This window comes from Olea europaea, chromosome 11 (assembly GCF_002742605.1).
Source record: "Olea europaea var. sylvestris chromosome 11, O_europaea_v1, whole genome shotgun sequence".
Taxonomy (NCBI): domain Eukaryota; kingdom Viridiplantae; phylum Streptophyta; class Magnoliopsida; order Lamiales; family Oleaceae; genus Olea; species Olea europaea.
Window position 1 is genome coordinate 20,439,963 of NC_036247.1, and position 15,704 is coordinate 20,455,666.

Here is a 15,704-nt window from a genome sequence, read left to right on the forward strand (position 1 = left end):
CTAATTTTTATGCATTAGCCTAGTTTTGCAACTTATAATATTATATTCTCATCTTTCAGTCAATTGATCCTCAAAGGAAATATAAAATAGTTTTACGGAGTCCCAAAAAGAAACACATAAACTAACGCAGAACATAAAAAATAGAGCGTTGCCAATGGGAATCGCAGTTCTTCTAATAATATTTTAGTAAAGATTTGAAGAGTTTGATTAGCTCTTTATGATTAATGCAATAAATATTAATTAATTATAATTGAATATGGAGAGCATTCCCCCTATCAACATTTTTGAAATATAGTTTTGACAAATAATCACATTCTTCTCTCGCTTCACTTTTGCCAATTTCATTTGAATCTAAGACCTTTTTCGCTACTGTAAGAAGAAATCATGTCTCGCACAAATGATTTGAATTCTTTATTATTGGAGTTGTGCCCATTGGTTTCTTTCCTTATAGCATGAAGAGATATCAATATTTTTCGATTATCAAATGTGCTATTTTTTATTTTGATTAAGCTAGTCTCGCTTTTTTTTTTAAAAAAAAATCTTTTAATTGTGAAATATTTTTGGTATCAGTATTGCCTATATGCTTCATGTTGCTTTTCTGGATCGTAGCGAGAGAGGCCTTTTTATTTTCTGAGAATGAGAATCGAACTTCATTTACATGATACGCTATAGTGACTATGGCCAACTTTTTTTTTTTTTTTTTGGTCATACAATAAATTTTTGCAGACATTTAATCCACAACGGAATTAATATATCAACCCATGTCTTTTTAAATGGAATATGAGAAGAATTGCAATTTCCCTTTTTTTTAAATGGGGAAAGACTGCTTCTTATATGTAATTTGTGAGTTAAAAATTTAATTAAGGTATATTTAGATGCGGTGATTTTATTTACTTATGAGATTTACAATAATTGATGTAGACCATTAGATTATTTTAAATTTAAGGGTTTAGATTGTTTGTCAAAATTATATGTCAAAACTCTTGTTATGGAGAACGCTCCCCTGATTTATTATGGTACTTGTAATTAGTATGAGAAATAGAATTTAATTTAATTTAATTTTTTGTCAAGTATGTCCTTATTTCAATCTTCCTAATTTCTCAATCATTAAGTTAATTTTGTAACTTTTAATATTAAACATTGTTCTCATCTTTCAAATAATTGATCTTATATCCTTTTTTTTTCTTGTGTGTAGAAATAATAAAAATAAGTGACAATATTTTTAGTTCATTATTGAATATGTAATAATGTTATCTATTCAAGAAACGTACAAGTTGAAATACAAGTTTTTCCTCCATTGATCCAATTAACTCCAACCAATGACGAAGGATATCCATTTAAATTCAAATTCAAAAGGAAATAATTTTTACTATGTCACTTTGCAATTACCATTAGCATGGTTTAAGGAGAAAACAATGCTTATTGTTGGAATATACCTTCGTGAACACGTGCTCTCATGAGCAAATATATGTCACATTTTCTTTCTTATTTCAATGAAAAAAACAAAATTTGTGGTAAAAGCAGAAAAAATAAAGTTGCGGGATGTTGATAAAAAAAATATTGTGTAAAAAGAAGTGCTATTCTAATCAAAATATTACATTTCAAATTATTCAATATTATCATATTATATACATAATTTCATAAATACTTTTATTCATATGTGTACATTTTAACAATTTTAATTTTTTTCTTCAACAATATCAATTATCTCAACTACTTTAAAAAACAATACTAGTACTTCAAAAAACATGGTGCATATCATTGATTCGATACATAAGATGAGCAACACACGTTCCTCGTGGTTACTACTAATATTTCTATGAGTTTAAAATTATTATTTGTCCTCTTCATGTATTGCCCATGTTGGAAGGAACCCTCCAAGTATGATAAACCCTTTCCAATGTTATTTTCAAGTTTTAATTCAATTTTGAAATAAAATATTTGTTATTGTAGATTAATAAATTTATAACCAAGTCCTACAAATAAAATTGTTACCATGTCATTATCAAATGCACACAATTCCATTACAATTTGGAAATAGAGGACAAAAGAGAGTGGCCAACATAAGAAAGAAGGCCTTATTTCAAGATCAAAGACTTCTCGTATGAAGAGTTGAAATTAAAGAATGAATCGTTTTCAAACATGAACGTAAAGGGAATTAATGGACCGTCTAACAATTCAACACGGGAATATTTCAATTGTTTTGGTTTCCAAACAATCTTAGACAAACATAGAATTCGCTACAATAATAACATAGTATATGTCGATATTACTTATGTTAACATAATCGAATTCAATTTACTTGAACCCTAAAATAAAATAAATATATCCTTGTTTGATAGAGATTAAAATAAGATTTTTGATAGATTTTGATAAAAATTGATGAAATGTGTGCTTGAAAAGTCTGTATTTCATGAAATATATGATTAAAAATAATTATTGACATTAACTTAAGTTAAAATTTTAATTTTAATTCCTACCAAATAGAGATATTGCCCCCGTTTGGTCCCCATTTATTGAAAATGAAAGTGGAATATTGTTTTTAAAAAAAATAAGTGATTGAAAAAGAATGAAATATTTTCGATTTACGTGTAGTATTATTTTATAGAAGATTATCTGGTTGAAATTATGAAAGAGAAAAATATAATGTAATGGAATGAAAATTAATGGTGACCAAACTGGAGTTATATACTCGAATAAATATATCAATTATATAATATGAACAAAACTTATAAGGGTTTTAACTTTAAGTTAGTACACAACTTAAAACCCAAAAAAAAAAAAAAAAAAAAAAAAAAAAAAAAAAAAGGAAGTTATCATGTCATTATTTTATTTTTTATTTTATTATTGGGTTGCACATATCATCTCGTTTAGAGAGAAGAAGGAATAGAAAGTCTTTTTAGTGAGAGAAAGTGAGAATGGAAGGGAGGTTTTTTGTGTGAAGGGGGCGGTGTGATGATTTTTACATTTTAGAGTTGAAAGGCATAGCTTTTATGGTCACGCATAGATATAGAAGAAGAAGAAGAAAAAACAGAGAGAAAATTATATAGAAATCAAAGTTTCTTTAGATAGGGTTGTTCAACAAAATAAATTCCATCGATCCTGTTTCTATACATATAAAATACAATCGGATTTCAATTTTTCCTGTACAGAGTGAAATTTTCTGAATTGGGTTCTGTTTATTTTGGCTGAAAAATAGTTGATTTTTCGTCAAGTTCAGATTTTTCAGCATTTCTTGGATTTTCTCTGATAGTTCTTAAGTTTCGTATCTCTTAAGATAAAGGGAATTCTTGGAAATTTATTGTTGGATTTGTTTGGCTTTTAAATCGACTCTTAAGTTTCCTATTTCTTAAGATAAAGGGAATTCTTGGAAATTTATTGTTGGATTTGTTTGGCTTTTAAATCGACTCTTAAGTTTCCTATTTCTTAAGATAAAGGGAATTCTTGGAAATTTATTGTTGGATTTGTTTGGCTTTTAAATCGACTCTTAAGTTTCCTATTTCTTAAGATAAAGGGAATTCTTGGAAATTTATTGTTGGATTTGTTTGGCTTTTAAATCGACGATTGCAGTAGAGGAGAAGAAGATGAGAGCTGGTTTGAGTACTATTCAACAAACCCTGACAACAGAGGCGGCGAACGTTTTGAACCATTCCATAGCGGAGGCGGGCCGGCGGAACCACGGCCAGACAACGCCGCTGCACGTGGCGGCGACGCTCTTGTCTTCGCCATCGGGTTTCTTAAGACAAGCGTGCATTCGCTCCCATCCAACTTCTAGTCACCCACTTCAGTGCCGAGCACTGGAGCTATGCTTCAGCGTGGCGCTGGAGCGCCTCCCTACGGCGCAAAACATGGCTCCGGGGATGGAACCCCCGATATCTAATGCGCTAATGGCCGCTCTCAAGCGCGCCCAGGCGCATCAGAGGCGAGGTTGCCCTGAACAGCAACAGCAACCACTACTGGCGGTAAAGGTGGAGCTAGAGCAGCTTATTATCTCGATACTAGATGATCCCAGCGTGAGCCGGGTGATGCGCGAGGCGAGCTTCTCGAGCCCAGCGGTCAAGGCCACTGTTGAACAGTCTTTGAATTCCAACGCGCATGCAAATCGTCATGTTGGTTCTAGAAATGTGAATTTGGGAGGACCTTTTGGTGGGATATCACCTATGATGCTTTCTAGTGCAACTCAATTATCTACACCACCAACAGCAGCACCGTCATCTCTTAATCCATTGGCTAATCGGAACATTTATTTGAATCCCCGACTGCAGCAGGGGAGCACAGGGCAGATGGGGAATCAGAGGATTGAAGAAGTGAAAAAGGTATTGGATATTTTGGAAAGAAGTCAGAAAAGGAACCCAGTTTTGGTGGGGGACTCGGAGCCTGAGACTGTGGCGAAGGAATTGTTCAGAAAAATTGAGAACGAGGAATTGGGAGCTGAAGGGAAGTTGAAGAATGTTCAAGTGATCTCCATTGAGAAAGAGTTTTTATCCGATAAAAACCAGATACCTTCAAAGATCAGAGAATTGGATAGGGTGATTGAGAGAAGGATCATGAGTGGTGGAGTAATTCTTGATTTGGGTGATCTGAAATGGCTGGTGGAGCAGCCTATGAGTTTTAGTGGCGCACAGCCGCAGCAGCAGGTGGTTTCCGAGATTGGGAAGGCGGTGGTGGTGGAAATGGGGAAGTTACTGTCCCGATTCGCTGGAGATGATACTAGTGATAATAAATTATGGTTGATTGGAACTGCAACGTGTGAGACTTATTTGAGGTGTCGAGTTTATCATTCTAATATGGAAAATGACTGGGATCTGCAAGCAGTGTCAATCACTTCAAGATCGCCTCTTTTGGGGATGTTTCCCAGGTATATTCGGATCAAGATTGATAATTCTTCAGAACTATTTAATTAACTTTTTTATGTAATTGTTCATGCTACATGTATTGAATTTGAATTGACAGTTTGTTAAAATTGCATCTTTTGTATACTCGTCTGTATCATGTTCTGGAACAGAACCCATGATATAGTCTCTTCCAGGAATTATTCTTTGCACAGTAGATCGAAAAATGGTTTTTTTTTTATTCTTGATCTGGTAGTTGAAGTACATGTATATGAAAGGAATCTAGACATTCTCCATATTTATCATTTTTGTTACTCTGGTTTCTTGGTTGAGAATGGTTACGATCGGGTTGTTATAAGTAATTTCAACTTTGTGTTTCTAGGGTTGGAACAGAGAGTCTTATGAGCAATCCAGTGGAAAATTTGAATCCATTGAAGAATGTTCCGACTCTGCCTTCCACTTTAACAAGGCGAGTATCTGAGAGCCTGGATCTTGATCAAAGAACATCCATTTGTTCACAATGTTCTGACAATTACGAGAAGGAGCTGGTGAAACTTGTAGCCATTGAGAAGACGTTTTCGGAAGCTAAACAAGAACCTAATCGACCATCTCTGCCTGCGTGGTTGAAAAATGCGAAAATCCAGAGCAGTGATGCCAAAACAACAGATCAGTCAGAAGTATGTTTTAAAAACCTTTGTTAAAATTAATTTAGAATTGAGAAATGAATTAAATTAAGCTGATCTTGATTTTCATTTATTTGCATCAGGAAGTGCTTTCGAAGCAAAAGACTCAAGAATTACAGAAGAAATGGAGGGAAACATGCTTGCATCTTCATCCTAATTATCATCAAAAGATCCACTCTGATAGAAATGCTCCACCGACTCTTTCCCTAACGAACCTTTGTAATTCGAACCTACTTGTGCGTCCACCTTTCCAGCCTAAGTTGCAAACCACCAAACCACTTGGGGAAGTTCTACGGTTGAACACAAATCACTTAACCAGCCAACCTGCGGTGCTCACAAGCAGCTCATCTGGAAGTCCGGTGAGGACAGATTTGGTTCTTGGACCGAAAGGCACAGAAAACACCCTGGAGAAAACTATCGAAGATGGTGTTAAAGATTTCTTGCGCTGCATCTCCTCCGAACCTCGGACTAAGGTCCCCGATAAATTTGCTAATGCATTGGATGCTGATACGTACAAAAAGCTCCTCAGGGGTCTCATGGAGAAGGCATGGTGGCAGGCGGAAGCAGCCAATGCAGTGGTTTCAGCCATATCTCGGTGCAGATTAGGCAACGGGAGATTACGAGGTGCTGGATCTAGGGGCGACACATGGTTACTGTTTACAGGTCCCGACAGAGTTGGGAAGAAGAAAATGGCATCAGTTCTATCAGAGCAAATTTGCGGGACTATTCCCGTGATCATTTGTCTTGGCTCACGTCGTGATGATGAAAAGTTGGATAAGAACTTCCGTGGTAAAACAGCAATTGATCGCATTGCAGAGGCAGTTCGAAGCAATCCTTTTTCGGTGATTATGCTTGAAGACATTGATGAATCGGATATGATCTTGCGTGGGAACGTAAAGCGGGCTATTGAGAGAGGTAGGCTCACTGATTCCCATGGACGAGAAACCAGTCTTGGTAATGCCATATTCATCCTCACGGGAGATTGGTCCACAACTCCTGAAGTGATCAGAGAAGGTCACTTTGTTGATGGGAAGAAACTTGCCTCCATAGCAAGCAGAGATTGGCAGTTAGGATTGATAGTTAGAGAAAATAGTGCAAAACGTCGAGCCAGTTGGTCACAGGATGAAGATCGGCCTGTAAAACCTCGAAGAGAAATAGGGTCGGGCCTCTCTCTCGACCTTAATCTTGCTGTAGATACCGAGGACGATAGAACTGATGGATCTCACAATTCGAGTGATCTCACCATTGATCATGAAGATGAGCTCGGGCTTGTAAATCGACAACAATTCACTGTTACATCGGTGCCTCACGAGCTGGCAAGTAACGTCGATGATTCCATAGTGTTCAAACCCGTGGATTCCTCCTTTGTTCGAAGAGAAATCAAGAAAACAATCTCGGTGAAATTCTCCATGGTTGTGGGTGACAACTTGCCAATCGAAATAGAAGACGATGTCTTAGAAAAGATCCTTGGAGGACTATGGCACGACCAGACTAGTCTCGAGCAATGGATAGAAAACGTCTTAGCACCGAGCTTCGATCAACTCAAACCACGCCTGCCCTCTATCGAGAGTCGTAGTTTGGTCGTCCGCCTTGTGGTGGAGTCGGATTCCGGTGATCATCGGAGAAATGGAGATTGGTTGCCTAGTAGAATCACCGTAGAAGGATATAATTGAAGTGTACAAGCTTAAGTGGAAATACAATGGATATTGTTCTTTGAATACAGGTGTAATGCAGCAACCATTCGCCAGAAAATAGTGAATACCCGTTGAAACGAGATGATATGACTGGTTAACGGATATTGGAAAACTGTCACCTTCACCATTTTTCTTTTATTTAAAATTATTTATTAATTTCTTTTCTTTTCTTTTTTTGTTAGATACTTATATTAATTGTAACAGAGGACGTGAATAATAAAGATGAGGCATTCCTCTTTATGGTACCAAAAACTTCAATTATTTTCTAATTTACTTTTCGGTTCTGGGGGCATTATGGTCTTTTAATGTCATAGGGGTTAGTAGTAAACGACAGTCAACGTTGTTAGATGGTTGTAGTGATGGACGGCCAGAATTGAACTTTTTGGGTTTTTAATTGTGGGGCCCATTTTTTTAATATTTTCGTTAGGTGTAGAGGATCTACAGAAGACACGCTTTTGCATGTGCAACGTGTCGCCGCCCAGAAAAGACGTGTTATCAAATAACTTCGTGGGACCCAATTCCTTTATCCCCTACCTCTTCAATCATCGAATTCTTCTTTGTTTCAAATTATCTAGAATCTTACGAGTTATAACTATAAAAAGGAAAAATTCTAATTGTGCATAATTATTGCATATAAAGATGTTCATAATGTGACGTGATAATTATCTGATTGTTGATATGCAAGTGTGATATTTGAATCAAAAATTGGATCTAGTACCACGTGTAATTAATGACACTATTATGTAAACAATTATGTACATATAGCGCTTCTCATATAAAAATTATTCTCTTCGTCTCAATTATATAGTTTTTTTTTTATTTTTCACACAAATTAAGAAATCTTTTTTAATATTATTGAAAAATTAATTTTTGTCAAAATCTTTTCTAATTTATCCTATTTACTTTTTAGTATGTAGTAGTAAATTATTGTTAAAATTAGTAAAGAATTTAAATTATTTAATTTGAAGAAGAAGAAGAAATGAGAGTTGTTTAATGTTTTCAAGTAGTGAGAAATATGTGTATTTGGATAATTTCAAGAAGTGGAGAAAATTAAATAAGTGTATATTGGTAAGTGAACAAAATAAAATATTCTAAAATAGAAAATAGTCATATATATTTGGGATAAAAGAAAAAGGAAACTCGGCTCATATAATTGGGACGGGGGAGTACTCTAAACGAATTTACGATATTCAAACAACGGATTAAGAGTTAAATTTCAAGTTTCAATGATAATGTCTTATTTAAATAAAAAATATTAATTAATTCCCTGTTTGATGAAGATTGAAATTAGATTTTTAATAGATTTGGATAGAAAATTTTGAAATGTGTGATTAAAAAATTGTGGGATCCATGAAAGATGTGATTAACATTGATTGTCTGACTTTAATTTAGATTAAAATATAATTTAAATCAATAATAAAGAGGGACCTAAATTTACCTAAAAACTTGAAGTAGTTTAAAAGATAACACATCGATTTATTTAAATAAAGTCTTTTAACAAAGTTGAATATTTTGTACAGTCCAAAAATAATTTGACTTCTTATTAGTTTATTGAATTATTTAAAGCCATAAATAGTACTGGACGAGGTTCATTTAAATATTACAAAATTAGTAACAATATTAATAGATGAGGGACCCCTAAAAAAATAAATTAATTGACTCAATAATTGCGTTATTTCCAATCTTTGTACACACAAGTTGTGTAAGCTTCTATCCCTATCCCAATAATTAACATGAATGGACACTTTGATTTTTTTTTTTAAGATAATGTTAAAAATAAAAACTAAAAAAATGTAATGCTATTTATTGTTAGCGACAAGTGTAATTGAGGCATTAGTATGTTATTTGAAGTGAATTATTATGAAAATTAATGCTTCAAATAATAAAGTATCATAACTATCGTCTAACTATGAATAATATTATTCAAAAGAAATATCCCTCGTTTGGTAGCAATTTTAAATTTTAAAAATTAATTTTTTTAAACAGTATTTCATTATTTCAGCCGTCGTTTTTTATTTTATCACTCATAAGTGGGATTCATTTTTCTCTCTAACGATTAAAAAATAATTCTCATAATCACTATCGGACAGATCGATACATTGAGTGAACAATTATAATTTAATAGAGAATTATCATAGATAACTACGAATAAGATTGTGGTCTTAAATTTAATTATAATTGATATTATTATTCTTTACTCACAAGGTAAGGAAAGGTGCACTTGTTTTGTCTAGAAGCAGCAGAAAGTGGTAGATATAAAAGTAGAGAAATATTTTGTCCCTTCTTACGTCATTCAATTCTACCTTTTTGCATTAAAGACAAATTAACAGCTCAACCATTTTATTATTTTATTTTTTTTATTATTTTTGGTTTTGTTTTTCTTATATTTTTTTCTTCTAGATTTTGATTCAAATTTTGACTTATATTTTAAGGGAATGTTTGGCCATATGATCTATTTACGAGAATATAACAATATCTCTGCTACATAATTATTTAAGCTATCAAAATACAATACAAATCTAAATTAACTATTATTTATCGTCGGTTTTGGTAATTAGATAGATGATACTAATTATATATTCATTTAAAAGCAAGCAAATATGATGCCTCTGTTTGGGCCTCATTATTTCAAATTATAATTGGTGGAATAGTATTTTTTGGAAAATGAATGGTTGAGAAAAATGAAAAATTTTCGATTTAAGCGTAATATTATTTTATGAAAAATTGTATGATTGAAAATAGGAGAGAAAAAAACGAAATTTTATTTAATGGAGCCAAACGGGGGCTATAATTAAAGGTTAAACCCTAACCTTAAGGGTTCCCCACCACCCCTGCCCTGGAATATCGTGAGGGAGGTAAATCGCAGGTTATACCTCCAAGGGTACAGGGTGGAAAACTATAATTGAATCTATTCTGCGTCGTAACATAAATTGAAGTTAAAGTATTGATAAAATTTAGGCCCCTTTTTGGTACAAATTAAAATCAAATTTTTAGTAGATTTTGATAAAAATTGATGAAATATATGGTTGAAAAGTTATGGATTCCATAAAATATATAGTTAAAATTAGTTATTAATTTTGATTTAAATTAAAATTCGAATTTCAATTCGGGGCTAGATTACATTATTCATCGCAAATAATTCCTTTTCTTATTTGGTCAAATGACAATTGGACCAAAAATTTAATGGAGCATTTAAATAGCCTTGTGATTGGGCAACGTGGAGCCACCTTCAATGTGCTTGAACTTCAGTCATATTGGTCGGCTGGTTCCATTTCACATTTTAATTCAAAGCTTATCCAAAATTTTCTTGAATACCTACTCACCATTGACAACGTAAAACTTATCAGACGGGATTATTTGACAAAAAAATGATAAAAAACGATGAAATAAGTGGTTGATAAGGTTATAAAAGTTGCGGGTATCGTAAAATGTAATTAGAACTAAAATTTGATCAGTCGAGAAATTGATCAAAATTTATCAAACAAGCAATAAAAATATAATCAAACATATAGTGATATGAAAATCTATAAATAAATCTATCTACTTGAAAAGAATAATGTTATTTAACTCTACTAGAGTTACAATCTCAATTTAGGTAACGTTAACGTAACATTAAATAATATATAGAATTAAATAAGTAATTGAATTTCATATTCCCAAAAATTTAATGGAGCATTTAAATAGCCTTGTGATTGGGCAACGTGGAGCCACCTTCAATGTGCTTGAACTTCAGTCATATTGGTCGGCTGGTTCCATTTCACATTTTAATTCAAAGCTTATCCAAAATTTTCTTGAATACCTACTCACCATTGACAACGTAAAACTTATCAGACGGGATTATTTGACAAAAAAATGATAAAAAACGATGAAATAAGTGGTTGATAAGGTTATAAAAGTTGCGGGTATCGTAAAATGTAATTAGAACTAAAAGTTGATTAGTCGAAAAATTGATCAAACTTTATCAAACAAGTATTAAAAGTATAATCAAACATATAGTGATATGAAAATCTATAAATAAATCTATCTACTTGAAAATAGTAATGTTATTTAACTCTACTGGAGTTACAATCTCAATTTAGATGACGTTAACGTAACATTAAATAATATGTAGAATTAAATAAGTAATTGAATTTCATATTCATTCAGCCTATCATTCAACGCTATCTAAACTGGAGTTATAACGCGGTGATGTGATCCGGGTGAATTTTCAGATTTTGGCAAGTTTCCTAGTTTAGTCAGAATTCCATATTTTTGCATCTTTTAGCATATTTACGAGTCTAATTCCATTTTTATCATTCTTTCCTAGATTTAGTATAAATACTTATTTGCTTTCATTGTATTAGACAGAATGGCTTATTGAATAAAAATTGTGACTTTTTCTCTCTCGAAACTTTTGATTAAAAAATATCATTTTTCGTTGAACAATTTGTGAACTTATCAAGATTAATCTTGTAGCGTTCAAATCAATCGGAAGAGATTCATTTAAATTGCGTAATCAAGAGGTCCGCATATTGTCGACAATTCGGGTTGCTTGATTCCAGTTTATTGGATTTAATCCAAAATATTGTCTTTGGCTTTTTTGGATTTGATTCTCAATTTGCTGTGAGTTTGATAGTGATCGCGCTACGCGGGTTCGCATCACGCGGGCTACATAGCTTTATTCACTTGAAAATGAGAGAGCAAGTATTAAGTCAAGATTTGGGTGAATAAAGACAAGCACGTAACTGTAAAGTAATAGTCTAAGTTAAAGGATTCTTTTGATTTTTATTGCTCCCATCCACAAAATTCTTCCATCTCTTTTTCATACGCAATAAAATTATCAAGAGTAGGGCCCACCTAGTTGCCTACACTTTCGGAAAGAATTAGATTGTCTTACAAGGAATCTTGAATTATCCAACTTAATTTTTTTTTTTTATATCTACGTATCCCAACTTACACTAAACTCAATTCTGCGTACAAAAGACCCTCCTCCACAGTAATTACTCCATGCCAAATATTTGACCGCAGGTTCCTACCAAGAATTGAATTCTCCACCCTGCCGCTGGAAGCAAAACAATGTTGATTGATCCACCAGTTGAGCTGTGCCCTTGGGACTATCCAACTTATTTTCACATACATGATAAGACGTTCTTTCTCATCTAAAGGGAAGATTCTATATGATAAGTATTTCTAAAGCAGAAATTTTTTCCTTCTGAACACTACCACAAAAAAGTAAATAATTAAAAGAAAAAAAACAAAAAATATTGAATTGAAAAATTTGCTAGAGTATACAAAAAAATAATGTTATTTGCAGTCACTTAATATCGTAATCGCTCTACGCGACATACATGTAGCGGTTAGTGAATTGATATTTGAGTTAAGAAAAAACTACTACATTAATAGATCAAATCACGCACTGTCATGTAGGATGCCACGTAGAGCGACTACCACAGTGAACGACTATATTACTCTATACAAAATATGGGTCAATTAAGAATATTGAATATCTAAATTTGGGTAACCCCGTTATTTGATTACACGTAAAAGTTTTAAAAAGAAGTAAAAGGATTCGCATATGTAATTGTTATTTTATAATCTTATGAAAGACAAGCACGTAACTGTAAAGTAATAGTCTAAGTTAAAGGATTCTTTTGATTTTTATTGCTCCCATCCACAAAATTCTTCCATCTCTTTTTCATACGCAATAAAATTATCAAGAGTAGGGCCCACCTAGTTGCCTACACTTTCGGAAAGAATTAGATTGTCTTACAAGGAATCTTGAATTATCCAACTTAATTTTTTTTTTTTATATCTACGTATCCCAACTTACACTAAACTCAATTCTGCGTACAAAAGACCCTCCTCCACAGTAATTACTCCATGCCAAATATTTGACCGCAGGTTCCTACCAAGAATTGAATTCTCCACCCTGCCGCTGGAAGCAAAACAATGTTGATTGATCCACCAGTTGAGCTGTGCCCTTGGGACTATCCAACTTATTTTCACATACATGATAAGACGTTCTTTCTCATCTAAAGGGAAGATTCTATATGATAAGTATTTCTAAAGCAGAAATTTTTTCCTTCTGAACACTACCACAAAAAAGTAAATAATTAAAAGAAAAAAAACAAAAAATATCGAATTGAAAAATTTGCTAGAGTATACAAAAAAATAATGTTATTTGCAGTCACTTAATATCGTAATCGCTCTACGCGACATACATGTAGTGGTTAGTGAATTGATATTTGAGGCAAGATAAAACTACTACATTAATAGGTCAAATCACACATTGTCAAGTAGGATGCCACGAGAGCGACTATCGCAGTGAATGAATATAAATAGCATTACTCTATACAAAATATAGGTCAATTAAGAATATTGAACATCTAAATTTGGGTAACCTCGTTATTTGAGTACACGTAAAAGTTTTAAAAAGAAGTAAAAGGATTCGCATATGTAATTGTTATTTTATGATCTTATGATCATTGGTTTTAATTTTTAATTCCTTATTAATAATGTAAAAAAAAAAAAAGGATATTTGATTTAATTAAAATAGAAAGGTAAGTAGATGACAAATTCTTCGCTCATCTTTTGATGGCTTTCGAGCTTATCATGCTTATATGCTCAACTCACCACATTTTCAAATTAAATTGTTTTATTCTAAAAAAATATTCAATCATACTACAAATTCAGACTCAAATTCAAATAAGACACATGTCAACTCAAGATTAGACAATTTAAAAAATTAAAACAAAAATATCCAATCATTTTTTAACACATCAATTTTTACTCCCCTATTTTTAATCCTGAACAAAGTGGCTTCATTCAAAAATATTTAATTTAATATATCTCATCACTAATTAATAAAAATATAGTGGGAATATAAGTAATTTGCGTCAATACCTTAGTTTCTAAATTGGCCCCTCCAATTTAAAAATATTATTTTGAAAAGGGAAAAATTTGTATGTACGATTATGAAGGAAAAAATATAAAAATCTTATTTCGGAAAATTTTACTATTGATTTTTACATTTATTACAATATCAATTTCAAAGATTAAAAAAAAAGTCAAAATCTTTATTAAATCAACACATGATTCTCATAAAAATGCGTCTCACTTCAAATTGGTGTGTTGTAGTCCATTCGCAAAAACAAAATTTAGGGTCACAAAGTCATATATGTAAATGTTACTTGACGATACTTAGAAGAGATTTAAATCGTTTTTATTGTTGGCAATTAGCTGTACACGTCGAGCTGGATCACCTAACTAATTTTTTAATTTTCTATATGGAAACCAATAGTACAAATTATCATCATATTCATATATGATCTTCGAAGTAGGAACCTACACAATGTTTAATACTAAAATTATCGATATAAATATTTTAATATTGCCAAAGGTATTAAAAATAAATAAATAAATTGCACACCATAAACATGAATCGTATCTAAATGAGTGAGTCAACTGATATGTTGGTTAAGGCTTTGAATAAAGAAGACAATATATAACTAACAAAAAAGGAAAGATAAGTACAAGTCCCCCACTAAACCTCCAATCTCTCAAATCTTAATTAGCTAAGATTTGGCTACGATTTGATTATACCATAGAAGGAAGGAGCATATCTCATTAAAATCAAAATTTTAATAGATTTTGATAAAAATTGATGAAATGTGTTATTGAAAAATTATGGAAATATTTTAGCGGTATCAAATGGGACCTGATTGAAGTGGATCTAGGGAGGGTAATTGGGCTCGTCGGCATGGGTTGCTTGTGGCTTAGCCCAAAAAAGTCTAGGTCGGCCTGTGTGGCTCGCCGACTCGAGCTCACTGGCCTTTAAAAAGAAAGGGCGTTACTAGATTTCTTGGTCAGGCAAAAGCTTGGCTTCGTTCGAGCTTGCAAAAAAGCTCAAACCATTTTACTTGATCGAAACAGAGCCTCGAGTTTCGATTTGGCTCGTTGACACTACTAAGTGGATACCCTTTTTGCATGAAAGAATTTACATTATCGGCTGGCATGATTTGTCAACTTGCCAATTTTATTCAATCAACTTGTCGACTGTTTTGGACTTTATATCTCTGTGAACTGCACTCAAATGGTCCTAGTAGATATCTTGATTGTTATTTCTTTGTATTTTTTTTTCAGTATTCTTTATTAATATTTTGAATCGAGTTTACTTAAGTAATATGAGAGTACAATCGTTGGTTGTTTGCCAAGTACAAGACTTTTATTTCCATAGTTTTTATTGTGTTTGAAGAAACTTCAAATCAAGTTCAATTTAGCCCCCATTTGTTTTTCATTATTTATCCATTAAAATAAAAAATATGACCGTTATCCATCATATCAAATCATCATATTTGACTTTTTATCTCTTGTATGGGGCCCATAACGATTATATTTTTCATTCTCATTTTTATATTAATATGTACCAAACGAGGCCTTAATAAAACAATACTTTGACAATAGAATCATCAATATTTATTTATAGATACTATGTTGTGTGTATAACATAATTTATC

At 32.5% G+C, this 15,704-nt stretch overlaps 1 protein-coding gene across 2 annotated transcripts; it reads left to right on the forward strand.

Annotated features, from left to right (window-relative positions):
• Positions 1–2,846: 2,846 nt before the first annotated feature.
• On the forward strand, positions 2,847–7,501 carry LOC111403717 (protein SUPPRESSOR OF MAX2 1). 2 transcript variants are annotated; one of them, XM_023032320.1, is made up of 4 exons: positions 2,847–3,464; positions 3,542–4,858; positions 5,215–5,509; positions 5,599–7,501. In XM_023032320.1, the coding sequence occupies exons 2-4, from the start codon at positions 3,585–3,587 to the stop codon at positions 7,186–7,188; spliced, it is 3,159 nt and encodes a 1,052-aa protein (XP_022888088.1). In that variant the 5' UTR covers positions 2,847–3,464; positions 3,542–3,584; the 3' UTR covers positions 7,189–7,501. The 2 variants fall into 2 exon arrangements, with proteins under 2 accessions (XP_022888088.1, XP_022888087.1); XM_023032319.1 differs by having other exon boundaries at positions 2,847–4,858.
• The last annotated feature ends 8,203 nt before the right edge of the window (positions 7,502–15,704 follow it).